The 24,270-nt window shown below is 45.7% G+C and overlaps 2 protein-coding genes across 2 annotated transcripts in view; one reads left to right on the forward strand and one right to left on the reverse strand.

Annotated features, from left to right (window-relative positions):
- The window catches only part of bop1 (BOP1 ribosomal biogenesis factor), an 81,820-nt gene that overhangs the window by 18,078 nt on the left and 39,472 nt on the right, over positions 1 to 24,270 (forward strand). The gene's annotated exons all lie outside the window — the stretch shown is intronic.
- scxa (scleraxis bHLH transcription factor a) lies at positions 14,612 to 22,089 on the reverse strand. Its single transcript, XM_072675007.1, has 2 exons — positions 21,073 to 22,089; positions 14,612 to 15,089 (listed from the first exon to the last, which is right to left on the reverse strand). Exons 1-2 carry the CDS (start codon positions 21,643 to 21,645, stop codon positions 15,051 to 15,053), a joined length of 612 nt encoding a protein of 203 aa, XP_072531108.1. The 5' UTR covers positions 21,646 to 22,089; the 3' UTR covers positions 14,612 to 15,050.

A 24,270-nucleotide genomic window follows, 5' to 3' on the forward strand; every position in this document is an offset into this window, starting at 1 on the left:
TGGAATCGAGGTCTGATTTGAGAATTGTAGACCTGGGTTCTATGGCATCTTTTAAACTACCCTTTAACGCATAGTTATTTTTAAGAGCGTAGGCCGAGGAGATCCACTCCCTTCAGACAGTTTCCAGTGAATCTGCTTCGCTCTGGCCGTATCCGTAAGGACAGACAGACGGAGGGACACTTTATTGATCCCGATGGAAATTGAGCAGCCAGTAGCAATTGCACAATCCAGCACAGTAATATAATAATCACAATAAATAGAATAAATGTAAAAAAAATATGCATTTGAACCGACTGGAGATGAACGTCAGTGCAGTTATAAAGAATAATGAATGAAGGATGTGCAGGAGGAGCAGCGGGGGGAGGTATCAGCAGACAGCTGACAGGACTGATTAAATAAGTGCAGATGCTGGATTACAGTAAAGTAAAGTGTCAGGAGTGAAGATGTACAGGATGGACAGTAAAGTGTAAATGAGTGTAAATGAGTCAGTCCTCCTCCCTCTTCCGGCTCCACTGGGAGGAGCTGAGGAGTCTGATGGCTCTCGGAACAAAGGATCTCCTGAGTCTGTCTGTAGAGCAGCTCTGTGACCGCAGCCTGCCGCTGAACTCTGCTCCTCTGGTCCATAATGAAAGTGTTAGGAAAGCTCTGTCAGTACCCGTATTAAACACGGAGCGGAGATGATCAGTGAATGGAGGCTGCCTCTTCAGATGAGCTATGAGGGTTAACTGGTGCACTCCTAGTCCTGTTCAAACTGGTTGGGCTGGTTGGAGTTTGGGGTCTGCAGGGAGAAAACAAATTATATTCATTCATTATAAATTAATATAAATTTTAAATAAATAGATTAATTAATAAAGCGTGTGTGTGTGTGTGTGTGTGTGTGTGTAATAAATGTGTTCATTTGTTACATAAGACAAAGGTTTTTGGGGTGTCTATTTTTTTTCCTCCACACAGCTGGCTGACTGAGCTCGTACATAGTGAAATACCCCCCGGCTCTGGTCTCTAGCTCCTCTGACGGCTCCTATTAGAGGCGATCTGTCCTGGACTCGTCTGTCCTCTCCCGCCACTTCCGCTGCGTGTGTGCTGCGTACAGAGCCGCGGAGGTCTTGTGCTGTTTGGCCTTTGTTAAATTAGCCCCCCTGCCCTGCCTGGGGAGAGCAGATAGGATTGCCTCTGGGTTCCTCTCGGCTCTCGGCACAAGTTGTCTACAAATAAAATTCCAGACTTCCAAATCCCCAGTTTCAGGCCTTTCTCCCTCCTCCGCCTCGTTTGTAATAAAGGGTTATTTCCTGTTAGCGGAGTGGAGGGGGAATACGGGCAACTGCAGCCCCTGTCCGCAGCCCAGTCGGCAGGAAGGGGGCTTTCTCCCCCCACAATGTCTTTTCCATGTGCTCGGCGAGATGAATGAAGACACATTGTGGAATAAGAGTGAGGGGGGAAGAAAAGCACCCCGGCTCCCAGCTGCGACTCCGACTTCCTGCCGCTGAGCAGCTACCGCGCGAAAAGACCCGGCCGTGCCCGGGAGCTCCGCACAGTAGCAGGGGACGAGCGCCGTGCGAATGTGTTGGTGTGGACTTGTTGAAGGGGTGAAGGGGATCTGAGGATCTGATCAGGTTTGAGAATGTCAGTCAGGCATGTGGGGAGTGCACTTTGGGTCAGTACTACTTCAGTACTACTGAACCCAACTGGATCATGTCAGGATGTGGAGAACTGGATGAACATCCTGACGGGATTATGGAGGCCAGTCCACCAGTAAGGGAATGGCTAAAAATCGTATTTGCGTAATCTTCCCCTTTCCTCTGATAACGTCTATCAGACAAGTTTGGTGTCTGAATTTTGATCCAGTAGAACTGAAGTACACACACACACACACACACACACACACACACACACACACACAAATTAGTGAACATTTGTGTCCACTGCAGCTGAAGTGAAGAACCCTGCTGATCTGGGTCCAGTGTCTCCTGTCTGCCGAGGGGTGGATCTACATATTAGGCAGTGAGTGAACAGTCAGTTCTTGAAGATGATGAAGGTGATGAAGCAGGAGAAATGGACAAGCGTAAGAATCTGAGACACTTTGACCAGAACCAATGGTTCTGATAATGGTTCTGGATAATGACTGGATCAGAACATCTCCAGAACATCAGCAAGCAGGTCTTGTGGAATGTTCTCTCCCAGTATGCAGTGGTCAGTACCTACCAAAAGAGCTCCAAGGAAGGATGACTGGGGAACCAGTGACCGGTTCATGGGTGCCTGAGGTTCATTGATGCTCATGGAGGACCGTCCACCTCACACCCTACAGGACTTGTTAAAGGATCTGCTGCTGATGTCAGTCTTTGTGCCAGATACCACAGCAGGACACCTTCAGAGGTCTTGTAGAGTCCATGCCTCGACAGGCCAGATCTGTTTCGGTGGCACAAGGGGGAGCTGTACCAAATGAGGGTGGTTTTAATGTTTTGTTATGAGAGAATTGATTGGTCAGTCATTTTTGTTTGTTTGTACACAACAATAAGCCAAAACATTATGTTCAGATGTTTGACTGTGATCTTTCTCCAAGTCTCTGAAAGCTTATGAGTTACATTGTAATAATGTTCGCTACCTTTCATCTAAATAAATAAAAACACTGACCCTCAGTGTCCACACCTTATCATAGAGGTTTTCTAGCTTTTAAACTCTAGAGTCAGTCGGTCAGTCGACTGAGAGGGGCTCTCTCCCAGACCCTGTGTAATTGTATGAGTTCAGTGTAGTTTAGAGAGCTGCTGTTCATCAGAGGAGGAACTGATGCTTAAGGACTGAACACAAATCCAGCAACTACCTGAAACCAGACCTAGCCGGGTCTGAGCCTGGCATTAACAGCGTTTTCGGTGATCGCATCACTTTCGGATTTTACTTCTCCGCATGAAAAGCCAGGTGTAAACACCCTGAACGTGCACTGTGATCGGATTACTCTCACTGTGATTAGGGATCACTACAACACGTTTGGAGGTGGTCACCAATCTTGTCCATTTTTAACAGACGTGTCAGCTGATTAAGTTTACTGTGATTGGAAACGGCCTGTCGCTAAAAGAAATGAGATGAGTAATAATTATTATTATTATATATTACATAAATACACGCCATGTCTTAAGTCCTTATTACTGACAGCTGGGTTAACTGGACGACCTGGGAGAAAAAATGAGGGAAAGCAAATTTTTATAAAGAAAAAAAAATCAGCCTGAAATCAGGAGACTTTTTGGGAGCAAATGGCTTCAAAGTCGTCCGACCCTGTGGTGTGGGCCGGGCGTCGGTCTCATGACTCCAGTCCGGAGTTAAAGAAGCAAACGTTGGGCCCCGGACCAGTCGACTGATCTGCAGTGATGTGAAGACTGAATGAAGTCATCACTCTGGTCATTTCTGCTGGACGTGAGCTACCTGGGTACCCGTGGCCAGTGGCACTCTGAGTGGAAGAGGAGTCTGTGTAGTTGGACTGGACCGGCTAATGAGCACCAGAGGTGTTCACCTGTACATTAGAGGAGGTAGAAGCTTGGTCTCGGGCTGCGAGGAGAGCTGGCAAAGATTACGTCCTCAAGGCTTTTCATGCCGTTGGCTCAAGCACGGAGCACTGTCCCAGTGAAGGACTGGATCCATGCTTGCTGGCAGTGTTGTATTCGCCAGTGGTCATTAGAGGGCACTGTTTCTACTGCCTGCTGCTCTGCTGTAGGAATCCTCCTCTTCTCAGTGTGAGGCTTGAGTGGATGAGTGAAGCTTTCTGAGGGTAAATAGTGATGCATAGGTAAACGGATGGTGTTTCTACTAGTGAAGTGCCTTCAGGTTTCTTCCCGACCAACTGTTCTGTTCACACCAGGGGTGCACAACTCCACTGAAGTTTGGTAGTTTTCCTCCTCAGACACACTTCAGGTTCAGCTGCTCAGTTAATTCAGGTGTTTGAGTAAAGCACCTACCGAACTTTTGCTGAAGACCAGCCCTCCAGGAGGAGAGTGCGTCTCCCCAGCTCTCCTACGACAGCTAACGCTAACATTAGCTAAGACTAAGATTGTGCTCCCTCTCTGACTAACTGCTGATGGCAAACAGCAGGACCCGGCATTCGAACCAGTGACTATCCCAGTGTTCCGATTGGTTACGGAGGCCACTTTTCTTTTACTAGATTTTATGCAGTTGGTGTGTGTTTATACTCCTGTGTATAAAAACCAGATAAGATAGTCCTTTATTAGTCCCGCAGTGGGGAAATTCTCAACCGTATCTCTGTAGATCACGATGCATCGAGTCGGGTGTCCTGTTTGCTGATGCGTATTCACAGCCCTACTCACAACCCAAAAGTGATTGATATGAATTTTCAACACTGAAAGGTTAACGTATTACTTATGATGACGACCACAGGCCGTGTCCGTCTGGTCTGTCTGTGTAATGACGAACACGTGTTCTATTTTTACCAAATGATATTATTTCAGAATGTGAGATCTCTCTCTATATTTAAGCCTTGTCACCCAGACCCCCATTTCAGAGTGAGTATACGGGGCGGCGGAAGGGGTCCGAGTGAGCGGCTCCACTTTCTCCTCATTAGAAAGAAAAACAAAGACGGCTTACGGCGTGACGTGTAAGGTGTCCCACATACTCACTAGCTCGCAGCGAACCCAGCCTTAAGCCCGGAATTAGGCTGAAATCTGCCTGAAAGTGGAGCACACATGGCTGGAGGTGAATTTTATTTCTTCCATCCCTAAATGTTGGTAATCCCTAAGTTTAATTTTCGTGATTGGGCCGTCTCCAGGTGCTGGGCTGTGATGACTTCCAGATGGGACCTATAGTCAATCTGATGGCAGTTTGCAAAAAAAGCAAGAATTTTAACAGTTCTGCAGACGACGTCGTGCCTCTTAAAGAGGAGGAGGGAGGGGATGGAGGAACTGCGTTACCCTGCTCGGGTCTTTAGAGCGTGGTTTTTCACGACAACGCTGAGGTTCCTCCTTTCTCTCAGTTCTGTGCCAGAATAACCGAAGGCCTCCATGGCGTAACCGTGGGCCAGTGATCTTCCGCTGGGAGGAGAAGTCTTTCCCTTTCTCTGTCTCTCTCTGGGTGGAATTTTCTTTCCAGCTGTCACCTCCCTTCTCATTATTTCCTTATACCCTCGCTCCCCGCAAAGCCGGGCACTAGAAGTTGACGAGCTGCCGCAGAGGAGGAAGAGCTTTTCGTCTGAAGTGATGGGTGCCCCGCCTTCCTCCTCCTCCCTGAGCGCTCAGCACATACAGGAACTAAAGTGAAGTCCTGCCCGCGTGAATTAGGGCGGCGGGCCGGATATCGGTCTGGAGAGCTGCATGGTCCTGAGGACGCAGAGCTGCTGGAGACTTCTGCCTAACCGTAGACTTTAGCGCTGAGCTCAGGACAGCGGTCTCGCTCTTCCTCTCACAGCAGGTTCAACCAACGCCAGGGTGGGTCTCTGAGGGGCGCTCTGTTCCAGCAGTCCAAATCAAATTAGTTTATTAAACAGGGGCTGGGCTGACTCCATCCTGAACTCACCTGTACACCCCTCCCCCAGGTCGTGGTGCAGCAACGGTTCACCTGGACACCTGGGTTTGAATGTCTGAGTGTCCCTCCCAGAGCTGGGCAATATGATGATATTTAATCGTATTGTGATGAATGTTATAGTGATAACGATAAGCTGTTCTGATCATATGGAGGAGACTGTTAGTGCTTAATAAACGCTGATCAGCTGCAGGTTTCATTACTAACAGTGTAATTAGACTGAGGTCATTAGATGAAGAGCAGCAGATGTTGAGTATAAATCACTGTGTTCAGTACAGGAGAGGATCTGAATAGTAGTTTATAAGAATCTGATACTGATGTTTTAGTCTGATTACATGTATTATGATAAATATTGTGAATCGCAAAAAAAAAGCCTGTAAATATTGTGATATAGTATTTTTACCATATCGCCCAGCCCTGGTCCCCTTTAGGGTTCACTAGCACTTCCCCCTGATCAATATCGTCCAATCACATCTTGTGATGTATTCATTTGTAATTGTCGCATACTTTGGTGTACTTCGGTGTGAGACATGCTAGACCTTCACATTATACTGGTGTTTTTATTTTCATCACTGTGTGGACAAAAGTATTGGGACACCTCTTCATTCATTGTTTCTTCTGAAATCAAGGGTATTAGTTGATCCTGCTTTTGTTGGAGTAACTGTCTCTACTGTCCAGGGAAGAAGACTTTCTACTAGATTTTGGAGGAACATTGCTGTGAGGATTTGATTGCATTTAGCAATGAGTGTAAGTCATGCCAGGATGTTGGATTATCATCACCCCAAGTCATCCCCAACTCCCCAACTAATCCTAGAAGTACTGGATGGATCTGCAGCAGCTCTTTTCTACAGGGACTAGACACGCTGTGGGTGTGCATTTGCACATCTGTGTCAGCAATGGTTTGCAGTTTAAAGTAGCTGAATGCATTCAATAGAAGGATTGTCCGTAAACATTTGGACATACAGTGTATTTTAATGTCATGGTGTATGAGAGGTTTAGACTGTAAAGCAGGGAGGGCAGAAGAAAAGGATGGAAAAGCACTGCTGACTACACTTCCTACACCCTCGCTACACATCGCCACCCCGACTTCTGTAAAGGAAGTTTTAGTGGTCGCTGAGGTCTGCCAATGGTTATTTCATTATTGCATTGAGGGAGAGCTCTGTGCTGACACACCTGACCAGAGGAGGCTATATGAAATATCATATCTGTGCATAAAGAGCTCAGACCAACTGCACATACCATTACAGACAGTGTAATTAACACGGTTTAACTGAACGACTCATCTCTGTACTCTGTATAAGAGAATTTAGATAGTGGTGCTTTTTAATCCGCTGCTACTGGTGCATTTGCATATCAGAATATTATGATCAATGTTGCATATTGTCATTAAAATGTGCAATCAAATCCTTACAGCAATGCTCCTCCGGAATCTAGAAGAAACTCTTTTTAATATGCCCGACTTCAGAAGAAACTATGAACGAGCAGCTGTCCCAATACTTTTGTCCGTGTAGTGAGTGGTTGTCTTTCTGTGTACATCTATTTAAAACCAGTATTGAGGGGGAAATTGCACCGAATAGATTTTCACCTCGTTCTTATCAGTTTAAAAAAAAAAAAGCCGTCAGTTGATTATTGGAGGAGTAATCAGCAGGTTAATCCATAACAATACAAAATAATAATCAGCTGGATACAAAATAGTTCAGAAGAGCTTCTCTTCATGCACAGATGTATTTATTTATATAATTTATATAATTTTATTTTCAAAAATGTGTATATTGTTAAGCACAAGTCATTATCCCTTTACAGGTTCACTGTAACCCATAATTATGAATATTCAGAAGAAGAAGGTGTGCAGCGCTGTAAAGCCGGGGGTTGTTCTGAGATCATACTGTTATGGTTGAAGCCCTGCAGTGGATGAAGGCGTTCCTCAGACTGTGTACTTTCACTCTTTACCCCACAAGCTGTTTAGATGAGAACTTTCAGAGGGGGGATGATGGATGGGTTCTGAACTGCAGGCACGGGCATGGCTTCTATGAAATGTCTGCGCTATTAAAAAAAAAACAACAAAAAAAAACAAAGACTGGTTTTGTTCTCCCGGATCCAATTGGATCGAGCTATTCTTTAGATTTATCAAATTAGACTAAGGAAAATGTGGGTGGTGTTCCGTTACCGTTGTGGAAAGGTATGGGGGGGTTTAAGTGCTTTATTCAGTGGGGACCCATAGGTCCCTCACAGACCCACCCGCGCACTAGCTTCCAGATGGGAGTTGAGTGAGGTTTTCTCCTCTTAGAGGGAATTAAATGAACATACAGCCTGTTTGGAAGCAGACTGGACTAATGTGTCGGAGCGCTTGCCTTCAGAAGGACGGCCGGTGTGAACTCTGTGCCTGTGGTTGTGCACATGCACCCAACTTTCCATAGTTTTGAAGATTTTACTAGGAAAATCTGACGGGTTACATGAATAAACAGCTGTGTTTGGTTTATTAGCTGTAGCTGTACCTTTTGTGCTCCTTATTAACGAAGCTAGCTGGGCTGTTTATTGGCAGGAACCTGCTGATATGATGCATATCATGATACAGGAGTTATGATTTAATATACTGTGATATTGCGATACTGTAAACAAGACGATATTTTGGAGGATAAAAACACCTTCATTTGCATAAAATCAGTCAAATTAAAGTTGCTGTTTTATCCATTCAGAACAGTGGGATCTAAAGACAGTACTACACTGCCCTCTAGTGGTCGAAGTTTAAACGCAACACTAAATGAACCACTGTCCGATAACAACCCTTACATCTGAACTATTAATCAATAATCAATACTGTTTCTGAGAATCGATACAGGCCTGCAGAACAGAAAATCACTACACTTCCATTTATCAGAATTTTCTTTCAAATGTTTATAATGAAGTAGAGCTGTCACAATGTTAGAAACTTGGTAGTTGTTACCAGTTCCACAATTTTTTTTTCTCAATTCCAGTTTTGATACACAACAAAAATTACATTTAATAAACCCATGAAATATATATATATTTTTCCTCTTTCTAGCAACAAAAATAGGATGGAGCCTTTAGTTATTAGTGTTATTGTAACTCTTATTTAAAGATTATTGGCATGTTGTGGCAAAAAATCCTTCTCCACTTGAAAATATGGAAAAAATAATATAAATATCCCAAGTTTCATTAAATACCAAGATAAAATATTACAAAAACAGTAAGTAGCACTTTGCTTTTAAGCATTTTAACCCCAACAGCTGAGTTCTGAAAGTCGCCCAGCCTGGATATTAAACAAAAGCTGGGGAACCTGATGGAGGAGGTCCTGGTTCCTAGTGTCCGGTCCATGTCGTGATCACTGCCTGCCAAGAGGAGCTTCCTTGTGGGAAGACTCTGCGGTGGTTGGGCTGCTGAACAGAACCTCGCTGTGAGAAGGTGAAACCGACAAAGTGCTCCTAGTAGGTAGTCTGAGCAGTCAAGTGACCGGAGCTCAGCGCTTCCAGGTGCTGAGCAGGCTGACTGGTTAATAGCTATCGCAGTGTTAGCTAGTGTTTGCCTTTGAGTCTTGTGTGGGTGTGTGTATGAATGACTGCTGTGATATCTTCAGGTCCTTTCGGTACCACAGAACATCACTACCGTCGTGTTTTTAGAGTTTTGGTTCCTGCTTTCTACCAAAGTGTCCGTTCTCACTCTTATAAAATGTGGGTTTTTTTGTGGGGGGTTTCTGAAGCAGGGACCAGATACTCAAAGTATCCGTGCAACAGACCGCCTCGCATGTTTGCCGGGGTGGGTAGAAGGTAAACTATTTTCCAAACTCCTCTTTTCCGAGCTTCCAGAGGTCCACTTTCAGTCTTCCTGTGCTCTTCTGAAATCAATATGGTGATAAAATTGACAGATCGCTGGTAAATTATGTGGAATCTTGGCCTGTCACCGAGCTGTCAGCAGGAAATCTCTTTTTAATAGTCTATTTAAGGAGAAGCAGGGATGTGTTTTTCTAAGTCGGTGGGGGGATGTTGATACAGAGAGCTTGTCTGGGCTTCGGGGCAGCAGGAGAGGGGCGGGGTGGTCCGAGGCAAGCCTCTCCACGAATCGCAGATTGCAGGCAGGACCCCTCTCCTGGATCTGCTGGACTCTTGCAGGTGCGTGAAGGTCGGGGGTAGGCGGTGGAAAAGCTGTGGGAGAGGAGGAGACAGGGGGTGAGGTAGTGGGGGGGGGGCTGAGAGAAGACATTTCGAGCGCTGCCAAACTATCCACCTGTCGTTCCGTCGTTTTTAGGACTTCCTTTTCATCCGGTCTTCAGCACAGCTCCCAGTTGGCCCAGCCTGCTCTCTGCCAGAAGGCCTGATTGAAACCAACTGCCAGCGAGGGCTGCCATGGGGGAAGGGGGCGGAGGGGGATGGAGGGGGGGTCGTAAGGAGGATTTAGAGGAAGGAGAACTCGGCCCTTTCACCTTCAGCACAGCTGAGAGAACTGCTGTCTAGACTTCAGCACAGATAGAGGTGGTTCTCCGTCTCCGGTTTCCTTTTTTCCAGCTACAGATGTTGACTTACACTCCTCAAATAAAGGTACTTCAGAGGGTTCTTGTCTTGAGTGACGCCGTTTGGTTCTTTGGGTTCTTCAGTGGAGATGTAGGAGTGTTTAATGACACTTTTTTACACTCAAACATCTGTTGCATGGATTATTTACCAACCGTTCTTCAGAAGAAACGTCGTCTTTAAACCCACTTCACCAACACATCACCAGTCTGACCCAGACCTTCTGACAGGACTTTCTTTAGGAGGATATCTGTGAAGAGTGTCTTGCTAGCCCTTTGCTGCTGTGGCACTGTGAATTTCCCCACTGTGGGACTAATAAAGGACTATCTTATCTTTCTGTGGGTGATCCATGGCATCGCGTAGAAAGATCCATTTGAAGCACCTCTATGTTCACATGTAGGGAAAATGGTACACAACAATAGAGGCCAGTATACTGCGTTCCCTCCTCCCCGTGATGCGCTGCCTTCATCCACTCCTCCAGATCTGTCTCCAGAAGACTCCCTTTCATTCCGTGTCTCTTGTTCCAGGCCTCTGACCACAAACTATGCACTCAGTCTGTAAAACCGAAGCTGTCCTTTCGGCTTGTAAGAGAGAGGAGCGAGAAAAAATGAGATCTGTGCGGAATTGACATCATCTGGCTGTTTCCGGCAAACGGCAAAGGAGGAAAGTTGCGATCTCGGGCGAACCGTTCGCTCTCCCTGGCTCCCACTCGATGGCTTTTGCTTCTGTCATAATATTAGAGTCTGTGGTGGAGAAAGCTTTGGGGCATCATTAGATATTTAATTTTCAATAAATAACGACTTTCTCTGAGTGATGTACCGGATGCTCGGGAGCCAGGTGGGAAACTCATTTCAAACCTGGATTGCCAGAACGCGAACTTTCCACATGCGTCCTCCAAGGTTAAAGCCCTGTGTACAAGAATCTCCACATTATTTATTTATCAGGACTAGCATGGCGCCGAGTCCACGTTGCATCGGCCTTCGCTTTCCGCTCTAAGCTACGATCGCTTGACCTTCCCCTGACCTCTTTTGCAGAATTGCCGTTTCTTGCCGGGGCAGAAATGATGAGATTTACTTTTTACAGGCTTTACTTCCTATGGACGAATACGAGGGTGGAAATTAAACAAGGGGAGGCAGCTGGAGGGGCCCTGGCTTGCAGCTGTGTCAGGTAAGGGACTCCTGGCTGGCGTTCAGGAGGTTTCCACGCCCCCCCCTCCTCAAAAGCTACAGGCCTGGCCTTCTAACCTGCCCTCTGGGTGCCACGCTTTCGGGATGACTGGGAGTAAAACGAGCTGACGCTGAGCAGAGCAGGACAAGGCCAGACGAGACCTAGTCTGCCTGTCATCTGCTAACCATCCTCCAGACAGCGTTCGGGGACTGGAAGAAGCGTAGTCATCACCGGGGAGCGTTATTACGGTCACGTCCAGCCTTTTGGTCTGGAGCTGGAGCTTAAAAATGACCCGAATGCCCCGTTGGTGCGTCTGGTCTGTTTCTGCAGATGGTTAAGGTCAGGTTAAGGGGACCGTCCTCTTCGTTCAAGGTTGAATGCTAAATCTCAGAATGGATAGTAGAACGTTAGGTTCTGTGAGTGACAAGAAAATGGAATTATTCTTCTTATAATGACCAAGAAATTATTACCAATTGCAGCTGGCTATTAGCAAACCCCCATGTGCTTATTCTAGCTCTGGTCTCACATATAAGAGGCCATCCTCTGAGATCCACTTGTCCTGACTAAGGAAATATGTGTAGACTGTGGGGGAGAATGTGGTCTGTACTCAGGCTTTGAGAATAGTTTCTACAGTTATTCAGTTGACCAACTTCTAGAAGTATGATGAAAGTGACTCCGTTTATATATAAAATTAATAAATGAAACTTCAATACAAATCATATTTCAGTTCCATATCAGTTAACGGTGTACGACTTGCAGGGTAACTCATTTTCCCAAACTTGGAACAGAGTTTATGTTCACGCTTATGTTGGTTATGTTTGTCTTAAGTCGTTCTCATTAAGTTTTATTCTATATATTAATGAACTGTATAAAGAACTGCCAGATTCACATTAGCCCCAAAAGTCAGTGGCAACAGCGACGCCACTGCCTCAGATGTTTATGAAATGTCCTGACGTCACATTTACAAAACTCTGCAGAGTCATAAGTCATAATATTGTCATATTTCCTGATTTTAGTTTTTAACATTTGTGGGTGGGGTGGAGTGTTGGTCTGCCGCCCCTTCTGGAAAAAAAAATCCTAGAGGAAACTAAGGGACATCATGTAATCTTAATTTAATTTTATTGATTAACTTTTTTTTTTTGGTGGCACTATTTTGCCGCACAACACCCAGCATCTACCCCTAAACTATACATGGATTTAATTATTATATTTAAGGTGAAAATCTCTGTCCCAGGCATCAGCCAGCAGACAGACGTTGTAAAAGATTTGATTCAGAGTCATGTTGGAGCATTTCTATTGGTTTGTTCATCATCAAATTCTGCTACAGTATAAAGAGCAACTGCAGATCCACATTCTGGAGAAAAATGAAGGTCTTGGGGTTAAACATTCTCCGAACTGTATTCAAAAAATGCGTAATTTTTAACCCTTAGTGATGGAGTTCTGATGAGTCCAGTCGTGGCGTGGTCAGTAATGCTCTGCACCGGGCCTGGCTTTGGGGTTTGCTGGGGCTGTGTGTTGATACAGCGCTGGGCTTTGTGTGCTGATGAGGGATGCAAGAATGACAGAATGGCACATAGGGGTAACACACAGGGTACGACTCAGCAGGAGTGTGTGTGTGTGTGTGTGTGTGTGTGTGTGTGTATGTGTATGTATGTGTGTGTGTGTGTGTGTGTGTGTGTGTGTGTGTGTGTGTGTGGTGGGGTTGAGAAAGGAACATTTCCACAAGGGTCACCGACTGGACTCTGCTGGTAATCTGACCTGTGCGGTGGCTGATGGAAAAAGCGTTCTCTAAAGCGATCTACATGCAGCCTCAGAACGGCCGAGCATGGGGGCTGGAAAGTTCGGGGGGACGAAGGGGGGGTCTGCTGGACAGGGTACGAGGCTGGGGTGAGAGTGAAGAGTGGTGGGCTACAGAAACTTTTCAGTTTCAGGGGCGTCCAGCCTCCTCTGCCTGAACTCAGGCCAGTCTGGGGGCCGCGGCGGGCTGCCAGGAGCCCTACCTGCACATCCCATCTGTTCCAGCTGCTCGTCTCCTCCTCCTCCTCCAGCAGCTGCAGGATTCGGCCCGGCTCAACGTTCAGTTCAGTTCAGGGAGAAATTCAGCTTTACTCTAAATGAAGTTAGCTAGCGTCAGTTTGATGAAGAAAAACACTGATCTGTAGATCATCATGCCAAAACCCTGTATCTCCACACAGTTTGAGCCTGGCAGTGATTCTTTATACTGGATCAGAAGTTCATGATGAATGGACCAACATTACTTAAATAACAACATTTTAAAAATCATAAATATTTATTTACTAAATTTACTATATTGCAAATAAACTATTTAATGTGAAGTATACAAAATGAATGGCACATTAAATACAGTACAGTTTCATTTCCAATGTGTTCAATTCAGAAAAATAGGAATTGTCTAAAATGTACAGAACTAATATTGTAACATTTTTTACTGTAGAGAATTTGTGGACATAGCTCATAGACTCATTTGCATATGTGTTGTTGCTATTTTGCATTTATACACCATAAAGTCCTCAGTCAACAGTTTTTCTGTGAACACTCTTGTATAAGACCGTATTTCATAAAGAAAGCACTGAGAGCAGGCTGGGGATTCAGGCGTGTAGTTCGGCTGCTCGGTGCTGGTTGATTGGGGGGATTTAGCTGATCTCGTCTGTATTGTGATGCGATTTTGGAGATAAACAATGACATGGCAGACATATCTGTATCGATGTGGCCAGATAACTGATTGATTTATTTCTATCAATTATTTCACCATAAGGGTGCAGATATGCTCACCATTTCAAACTATTACATATAGCAGGTAGTTAACTCTCTGTGATTCTAATCCAGGTGGATAAAGTCTACATTTCTGCAGCTCTGCTTTTCATTAATATTTATCTGGATCTGTACCACACACACACATATATATATCAAATATTAGTATTGACCTGTAGTTCCCTCTATTGGTGCATCACTGATGAGATTATTTGGACTGCAGTGATCAGACTATGAAAAGCTTCTTAATGTAAATTAAAAGTCTGTGTGTAAAATTCAAATATGTATAGAATTAACATGGTAGAACTGAGTGATGTAAAGCTAATATTAATATTAATGTGATGGAAAGGGGTGTGCCTGCAAGCCAGAACTGGGTCTCAGTAACGAGTCTCACTGATATCTGAATAAAGCAGCACGTCTTGGCATAATTTGACAATTTTAATTTAATCAGCAAGGAGTACATGACTTTATTTAATATACATTATAGTGTAGAATTTAATTTATTGCTTAGTCTTTAGCTAAATGCTCTGCTCTGAAATTGCGGAGTATCTCACGTTTGCTGTGGTCCAGCTGCTCTTCATCCTCATGTTTTATGAGAGTTCTGAGTGTCTTTCTCCAGGTCCCGAGCTCTTCACCCAGTGTTTACTGGGAGTCTGTCGGGGACTGTAGTGCTCCGAGTGCTCTGCATTTAGCTCTTCCCGCTGTGATCTCCAGCACCGCTTCAGTTTTGCGCTGACCGTCCTGCTGGACAGTCTGCTGGACCGGGGGTTGCTTTAGCTTTTTGGGAAAAAAAGGGTAAATTGAGACTCCTGGTGAGCTACAGAACCGAAACTCTGCAGCCGAAGCTATTATAGGTGTTCAGCCCTGAGAGGTGCTGCAGTCTGAGAGGTCCAGTCGTCGTCATCGTCATCGTCCTCCAGAGTGAGGGTCCAGGTGTGATTTACATAGATTTAAATATGAGTTGCTGTTTTGCATATTTACACCAAACAGTCCAGTCCTCGGTCAACAGTTTGTTGGTGTGCTGGGCAGGTCCACGCCGGTTCCGCAGGTTCTGCTCGGCTCCTGCTCTTCATATTAACTTCTCAGGGTGGTTTTCCGCTCTCTGTCTTTACTCTGTGAGAACAGAAACACGTCTGTTAGATTTAATAAAAGACATGAATACAGAGCAGTGACCGTCTGCACACAGCTATTATCCGTCCTCACTGTGACCACTGTCCAGCAGATACCCGCTGCCCCACGTCTCGCCCCACATCTACACACACACACACGCGTGCACTGCTCGCCCAGCCTGGTGTTTTTCATGGCTCACCTTACAGTCTGGTAACACACACACACTCACACACACACACTCACACACACAGTTGGCTCACGTTTCCCTGTTTGCTTTGCGGTGAGCAGCAGCAGATAGAATGGCATCATTTCAGAGTGGGGTTCTGGCGTGGGCGGAGTTTAGTCAAAACACTTGAGACCTAATTGATAAAGTCAGACAGAATCTTACTTACAGCTGTCTGTCTGTCTGTCTGTCTGTCTGCTTCTGCTACGGAGGGTTCTTTGATCTTCAAACCTTAAAATCCACTTTATATAAAAAAAAAAATGTTCTTTACACTTTTACTAAAGTAAACGGTTCCTAGTAGAGTTGATCTGCTCAGTAAATCACTGCTATTAGAATAAACACTAATAATAACACTCCTACAGAAAGTGGTGGAGGTTCTCCATCACTGTGTTCATCATTAGAACATCTCCAAAGTTCTCCTCTCTCATGGAGTCTAGTATTATTTAGAGTTCTCCTCAGATCAACACCTGGTTTGATGGTAAATCAGGGCTTAATGATGGTAAATCAGGTGAGCTGCTGCTGCTGCTGCTGCTGCTGATGGAGTTGAACACATCCTCCACACTGTGCTGGCTGGACTGGGGGGCGTCCAGGAGAACCCTGGAGGAACCGAGCTCTGTTCTTCAGACTAGCTCACCGACAAGATCTCACTACTTTCTTTCTTCAGAATGAGAAGCTCCTGTTTCTCCTTTTTACTGGATTCATGTTCAGCTGCTTTATCTGTTCTGATGAGATCTGGAGCTTCTGCTGTAGAACCCCCTCACTGCTGAGAGACGGGGGGGGGGGGGGGGGGGGGGTGGTAGAGTGATGGAATTTGGTGAATGATTTTAAATAAATATATATATGATGGGGGGGGTCTGCTTCCACCCCCACTCTCCTTTTAAAGCCACTTTTAAGTCTCCAGCTCTGTGACCCTGGGGATCACTTGCAGAAAACTAATAGGATTTCGTCCACATTTGTTTTTCATATCCTGTGTAACACGCTGGAAAGAAGGAGGCTTTGCTGCAGTTCAGAGCTCCAGTCCCGCACTGGTAAACTCCTGCCTGCTCTTAAGTCTTAACTGCTTTAAGCCTCCCCCACTTCACACCACTGCACCAACACTCAGACCTTCCACCTCAGACTGCAGACGCAGTGCAAATATTTGGGTTCACCCAGGTTGACGTGTAATGATGGCAGGTTGGTAGATTGCAGTGAAAGGACCTGTCCCTGTGTGTAACCTGAGCCGTCAGTAGCTTCTGAAACCCTGATTAGAAGCAGCTCGCTCTCTCTGTCTCTCTGTCTCTCTGTCTGTCTGTCTGTCTGTCTGTCTGTCTGTCTCTCTCTCTGTCTCTCTCTCTCTCTCTCTCTCTCTCTCTCTCTTTCTCTCTCTCTGTCTGTCTGTCTGTCTGTCTGTCTGTCTGTCTCTCTCTCTCTCTCTCTCTCTCTCTCTCTGGTTTTATTGTCATGTTGGGACGTTCACCTTATTTTCTTACTTAAGGAACTGATGAACCTCAGTTTCACCTGAGTGGAGATCTGCAGTATTGTTTAAAACACCAGCAGTTTGTCTAAAGATTTGCTCCGACATTTAACTTTTTTTTTGTGCTTCAGTGTTAAAGGAGAGTTTCATATTTTCTCCAAAACTCAGTGTTTCAAATGCAAATGTATTTCTGTCCCGTTGGAACGTGGCCAGATGTGTTGTTGGCCATGGAAATTTAAATAATGAATTCATTTTTAATAATATTATAGAATAGAAAGCCATCAGTGAACCTTCATATTTTTTTGTGTATGTAAAATAAATAATGTGTCCTCTGCACCATGTGTGACTTAAAATAAAGGTTTAATTCTGAAATCTTATCAATGAAAACAATAAACAGCTGATTTGTAACGATTCTGAGAAGAAAATGTGGATTTAGGAGTTCTAGAGAAGCGTCTGGTACCATCGGTCACCATCACAGTAAACGGTGAACACACCAAAACACTCTGAAAGACTGTTTACACCTTCTCTCAGTAATTAGGCAGAAATGTAGAACATTCAGGGGAATCTCCTTTAAGATCCTGAAACCTGGAGGTTTTCTTTTCTTTGCATTTTGGAGTTTTGGTTTGTGTTGAACAGTGGATGAGGATTAGGTGTCGAGAAGCTTACAGATATAGGAGTATTATTTCATGCTGTGGGAGGTGTTTGCTTGCTCCTGTTAGCGTGAGCGACTGCTCTAAACTCTTCCATGTGCTGGTAATGGAGGAAGCCTCAGCAGTTCTACAGAGACTGTGGGCAGCGCTGTGGACGCTCGGCTCGGCTCGGCTAGGGGCCCTGCTCCATTCTCAATTAGCGGCCTGCTTAGCCACCTTGAACTCTGAGAGGAAACCTAACGAGGGACCTGAGCTGCCTAAAAAACACTCTCCAGACTGCCCTAAACATTCTCTCTCTCTCTCTCTCTCTCTCTCTCTCTCTCTCGCTCTACACAACCCCCCTCCCTTTTCCCCGCTCGCCAACCCTCCCTCCTGTGCGTCCGGTTGAGCAATCCCCCTGCCATCTTCTTCTGAAGCCCCTGTCCTCACCTGCTAAAGCGATTACGCCGATATTTCATGTTGCGGGGAGAGCGCTCGCTCCTAATGACCGCAGTGGCTCTGCAGGGGAAGGACAGGGATGTGCACTCCGAAGGAGGAAGAATGGGCAGCAGCTAAACCCGGGCTTGTCACGCACACAGGGCTACACATACCTGAACATACCTGAACATACCTGAACATACCTGGACGTTTGGGTACTTGAGGGAAAGCAGTGCCAGATGTTTGCTTTTCTGGAGAAAAACTTTAATGGTAATTTATTTTCCCCCTCGTGCACAAATCAGATTTCACCCTCGACCCAAGCATTACGACCAACACCGTGCCCAACTCCCCTCAATTCACCAGTGCTCCCAGTCTCTGAGGTGGAAAGTTGTGGGTAATTGTAGAGAAATGTGCTGACCCTGTGATCAGGGCTGGTGTCTATAGACAGCACTGAAGCTGTACTGTACCTGCACTTCAGCTGTCAATCTTCTACTTGTTGATTATTATTATTATTATTACTGCTAAGCAGATCAGTGATATATCAGTACCCCTGAGCGGAACAGTGGACGTATGTGGTGTTGAGGGCTCGTGTATCAGTGCACTGATATAATCGCTGGGATGTGCAGTAGTAGTAGTAATAATCCTCATACTGTTATTATTACCCTGCGTATAAGGACTCTTCCTCCAGCTCTGAGGGTTTCAGTTGGGATTATTTCTGGAAATCTTTACAGTTTCATACATTTCAATAAATACATGTATATATTATTTTAGTTTTTGTTTTTGTACAACAGTGAACGTTTATGTGTTTTATATGTAATGTCTGATTAGAAATGATGGTAAATCTGAAAAACAGTCCTCTGGTGATTGGTTAGCCTCCCCGCCCCTCGGTGTTGTACCTATGTGCCATGTGTGGCTTTAAAACCTGAATTTTGCTCTTAAATCTTATTGGAAATCAATAATCAGCACATCTGAGTAAACCTTTTAGAATTTCTAGAGGTATTAATCTTTTTAAACGACTGGTTCATCATTACCCCCACTGTGAACCAAACCTCAGAGTGACCGTTTACTGTAGTGATGAAATTATGGAGAAAATGTATAAATTCCTTGGAGTTTCCCTTTGATGTCTGATTGAATGTAAAACTGAGGTGTGTTGGTGGTTCCTAAAGATCTGCGTCTCCTTTGATCATGGGTATTTCAGCATTGCCAACCAAGCTTTTACTTTTTAAAGTATTTGTATGTATGTAAGTATGTTTTCTTTTCAGTCTGTTTTTCTCCCGGTCGTCTTTGAGAAACAGTAAAACGGTGAGTTTTGGCCGAGCGGAGCTTTTCAAGGCGTAATGAGCGCTAAGCAGGGGTGAAGAGCCGAGTGCGGTTTGCAGGGAGCCCTCGCGCCCCTTAAACCCTACTACAAAGACGAGCCAGTCTGGTTTAAATATTACCCTCGCTCCGAAATCCTCAACCCTAATTCTACCTTCAAGGCCTGAACGCTCTTATTTATGACGCTGGTGTGGGGTCTGCTCTGAGAGAAGGCTTTGGATGTCATTAGCCTGGGACTTTTACCTTCTCCCTTCTTCTGGTAAATTTATTTTATTATTATTATTTATTTAACCTCTATTTTTAGTAGTCTTCCTCACAAATGTAGTCGAATGTGAAGCTTTTGAACTCTGGCTGCGTGAAGAGTGTGGCGGTTGGGTTTTTTAAATGGAGATCGTAATTCTCCACAAATGTCTTGCCTGCGTCTTGTGCTCTGTAGGGGGATTGGTAATGATCATGTGATCGGAACAGTGTGGAAACAGTGTGGTTTCTTCCTCCTCTTTTTTTTTATTTTATTTTTTTTAATGTGGGGCGACTATGAAGGAACTTGGACGAAGCATTTCCAGTGTTAAACGTTCAGAGTCGGGCTGAAACGCGAGTTCATCTGATCAGCAGGTATCTCTTACAGCCCCGTTCCGCTCTTAAATCTGCTTATTATGGTTTCATTTCAGGGTTTCACACAGTTCTCTGTGCCCCTTCATAAAGATTTATCTCTGAGCTGAGGGCTTGAGCAGATTGTGTGTTTTGCTTGACAGGGTTATTAATTGGGCAGTGAGGAAGAACCTTAGAACAACACAGGATGTGAGTGTAAATCGCTCAGGATGGTGCAGCACTGCTTGGAGGAAGAGACTGGAACAGATGTTCCCAGAATGCTCCGGGCCTGATATTTAGATCACGCAACGTTTACATTTGCATATTTATGGCTCCCTTTTGCCCATTTGTCATAAATACACATATTTGAATTCGGTGGGATGCCGAGTGTCCGCATCAGCACCAGCACCAGTTCCCCTGCCTCTGTACCCCTCTCCCGTCTCCTGCTGAAGGAGTTTAACGCGCCCCTCGCTTGTAGTACTGAGCTGGCGTTTCTGGTGCAGCTTCAGGGTTTCGAGGGCTTAAATGCTCGTTGATGTACTGAACCAGAACCCGTTTCAGCTTCAGGGCTGACTCTAATCGTCTCAGACGCTCGTCATATTTCACGTCTGACGGCTCTTTGCTGCGCAAGTTTAAATTACACCTCTCCCCTCTGTTTTTGGTTTGGTGTTATTGTGTTCCTCACGGCCAGGGCCTGATTTACGGTTTTAGTTTTAATGCGCCAAGGTGTTTGCTTTACGGGCTAAGGTCAGAGTAGCCGCTCTGGAGGGAGAGCCGGCCGGTGGGGAAGAAGACAGACGATGTGTTTGTATACAGCCTGACGGTCTCCTGTTGATCGGATACTTTCCGTTTGCCTGCACCTAATCTGAGCTGATCTGATATGTCTGCCTATGAAGCAAAAGTAGCGCTGTAAAGATACTAAGCGTGATATAAGAGGACACAAGGATAAGGTAATAACTCAAGCTTGGAGGTGAAATGTTGGGAAGCCTGGATTTACTATCAGAATTCATTGCAGTGGATTAAATCAAAATAGCAATAACAGCATCTTTGAAAATGCACCGCTGTCGACTGAAGGCATCATTCAGATTCTCATTTTACTGTAATAAATTGAGCTTCATATGGTTTCATAATGTCCTAAACAGTACATTCAAATACATGCCCTCCATGACCCCCTGCAGGGTGAAGAGGGCAGAGTCATTTGCTTGGCATTTTCCTACCACTTCAAACCAAAATTCATTCATCAGACTCTGGGAGAACGTCCTGCGTAAGTATTTCAAAAACTGCGTTCCCGAAATGTCCCGGGCGTCATCTACGCAGATGGCCACGTTTGCCACTCACCATTTTCCTCTGGTTGCTGAGGCAGAAAGTGCAGATCTGTTTGGGCTGCGAGTTCTCCGCGTCTCGCCCGGGTGACCCGTGATGGTGGTAATAGGAGCCCGAGGGTCCGCCACTGTGGCATGGCTGTCCGTCCCCGCAGCCCTCGCCTACCAGCAGCACGTTGCCCAGGTGAGAGATGTAGCTGGAGGCGAGGCGCAGGGTCTCGATCTTGGACAGCTTCCGGTCGGCCGGCTCGGTCGGGATCAGAGTCCTGAGAGCGGTGAAGGCCGTGTTGACGCTGTTCGTGCGGTCCCGCTCTCTGGCGTTGGCTGCGTTGCGCTGCCGCCCTTCGCCCACCACGGGGCCGGGTTCCGCGTCTGCCGACACCACCCCGAGTCTCACTCCTCCGCCCCCGCCGCTGCCTGGTTTCCGCTTCCTGCTGCCCACTTTGAGCTCGTAGCCGGAAGAGTCCAGACGGAAGGAACGGTCGTCGGAGCCCGAGCTCTCGCTGCCGTTCTCGTCGTCTTCCGACATCATGGAGATCTCGGAGTACAGGTAGCGGCTCGGGGCCGGGCGCACCATCGCAAACGACATCTTCTGAACTTGTTGTAGACACTACTTTTGGAGCGGTCTTCAGATGAAATCGCAGTCGTTGGCCCACAGTCACACGTGCGTGGGTCGCGCAGTACGGGATCGGGAAGGCATGCAGGGTCGTGACCTAATTGCCACACTTGCTAGTCCTTCCGAGCGCGAGTCGCTCTCCACTGGGGCATGACTTTTTAGAAAGTCCGGAATGGATTTTTCAGACTCAGAAACGTCGTCCTCTCTCCTCTTGTGGTAGATGGTCCCAAAAACAATCTCCTAGATTTCAGGAGGTCAGCTTTTTTCACCACCCCGCTCTCCGTCCCCGTCCGCCTGCTTTGGCTCTCCTGGTCCGAGGACTCTGAGAAGTCGGAGGTTCACGGCTGCTCCTGTTTCCGTAGGGCTCGCTGCTTCAGTCTGCCTCTCATTCCCTCGGCAGCAGGCTCTCTCCCTCTGAGCCCAGATCCACGTGTGGTTTCAGTCTGAGTAATTCAGTATGGTTGGGCTTTATAGGCTGTGGGAGTGTCTGGGGTGAATACACCCCTCCTCTCAGTGTCTGTGCCTGGCTCTCTCTCTCGCTCGCTCGCTCCATCCCTCTCCTTCACTGCTTATGCAAATATCCCAGCTGGCTACACAGTGGAGGCCGGCAACAGACGTGGAGCTGTTGGCTGGTTGCTGCCATCAGCTCCTTCTTTTACCTTCGCTCATCGTGAGGTTCCTCTCCAATTCGTACACTCACACCCTGTCCTCCGTATTGAATTGGTTGAAGACGGGGCTGTTCTGGTTCGGCTCACTCTACAGTTTGGATCTCTGTTATTTGATCTGAGTTTGATTAGAAAATTGGTTGAAAAGCAACAATGCATAATGACCAGACAGCTGTGCAGGTTCCACACAGTATTATACAGCGCCCCCTTGAGGTGGTTGATGCAGCCTGTAGTGTGTTAAACAGTGAATCAGTTCTTGTATCGGTCATTTCTTTAAGTAGAGCTAATGATAAAAGGCAGTAGGTCTCAACTGGTTACAAAACGGGTTCTGTTTGTTATAAAAGTACAGAAACCATAGATTCATGTGATCAGACTTGTTCATTAGGAGTTTCTGTTTCTTCCACTTAGGCTGAATTTGAATTTTCGGAGCTGAAGCCCAACCCTCCAAAACATCAGACAGCGGAGACAGTCCTCCCCGGGTTTGAGAAGTGCCGTAGTCAGACACCAGTCAGCTTCAGCTAATCTCAGCATGGCATGCTGCTAATGGCTTATAGCTTAAGGTTTCCAGGTGGAACTCATGCTTGTGAAATCTGGTTCCCCCGAGGTCCTCCTTCTTCAGAGGCTACTGTTTATTCTCCACATGACTACATGAAACCAAACCACATATTATGATTACTATTTATTCATTTATTCATTGATTTTTTTTTTTTTATTTTTTTTTTATTTATTTATTAATACTTGCTCTTTGGGTAGAACTGGGACCTTGAGATCTCAGTTTCGTTCCACCCCCTGTACCACATGTGATGCCAATGACAAAAATCTCCTTAAATCCTCGAAGTTCTGTAACTCCCCGTGTCAGGACGTGTGGAGATGTTGATTTTGTAGTAATGGTCATTTGATCTTGTTGGCCATCTCTGAAGGTTGTGGTGAAGCTTCAGAGATGTTTACACTACAGATGGGATACAGTCTGATACAGAAAGACCCGTTACTCCTGCTCACTTTGAGACGGGTATCTGGACTGTTCCCTGATCAGAGTTTAGCCTCATGAAAATTGCGTCTCCAGTTAGTCAGACTGAAATCTGATCGCTGTGTGGGACGAAATATGCAAATTCACTTGTTACACAACAATTACTGGGGCTTTGGTTGTAATGGGAGGGGCTTTGGTTGTGGAATATATCTTGGAGATACTGATGTTTCCACTACTATACCGTTGCTGAAACAAGCTCCTCCTGAACTGCTGGGATCAATATCTGATTCTGAGTCTTGGGTGGGTTTACACGTGCTGTTGTATGCAGCTCAGATCCTGAAATAATCCTGATCCTGAAGACACCTGAAGTCTGCAGGTGTAAACAGGGTCAGAGACTTTACATTTGCCTTCCTGGCTTTAAACAGAGCTCAGTGGCACAGTGGCTCGATCAGAGATCAGGACGTCTCCTCAGTCCTGCTGGAGATGATTCCCAGTTTTGGTAGTCTTGGAAATCGAAAACACATTTCTCGCAGTTCAGGGACTTAAGCTGGGACTTTCAGCACTTTAAAAGGACTTTAAGGACTTTCAGCACTTAATGGGGGCTGTGTAATTGAACACAGGATGAGGCTTTTTTCCAATCCAAGAAAATGCCCTGAAAAACCGTCAGCATGCAAAGTAACCATGTATAGAAGCGGAACCGGCTGCTGCGTAAAGCAGAATCGACCGTCAGACTTCATTTGCAGATGGGCTTTTCATGCAATTTGGGGTCAGGTCATGATGTCAGCATGCCTTCAGAATTTCTGGAAAATATTAAGGTATTAATGGTTAATAGCCATTTTCTCGAGATCCAAACTGAACGTGTAGGGTCAAGCCCAGTCCGACCATTTAATGATGCGGTTTTGTAACATCTCTTTAAAATGATGGCCTGAGATTGACTTAAAGGCAGATGATAAAAAAAGGCTCAAA

Source organism: Salminus brasiliensis, chromosome 3, assembly GCF_030463535.1.
Source record: "Salminus brasiliensis chromosome 3, fSalBra1.hap2, whole genome shotgun sequence".
Lineage (NCBI taxonomy): Eukaryota > Metazoa > Chordata > Actinopteri > Characiformes > Bryconidae > Salminus > Salminus brasiliensis.

Excerpts from the sequence above, each read along its gene's own strand:
- scxa (XM_072675007.1), bottom strand. The coding sequence starts at position 21,645 with ATGTCGTTTGCGATGGTGCGCCCGGCCCCGAGCCGCTACCTGTACTCC. Across the intron at positions 15,090-21,072 it reads TCAGCAACCAGAGGAAAATG|AGTAAAGACAGAGAGCGGAA; the intron begins GTGAGTGGCAAA and ends CTGTTCTCACAG.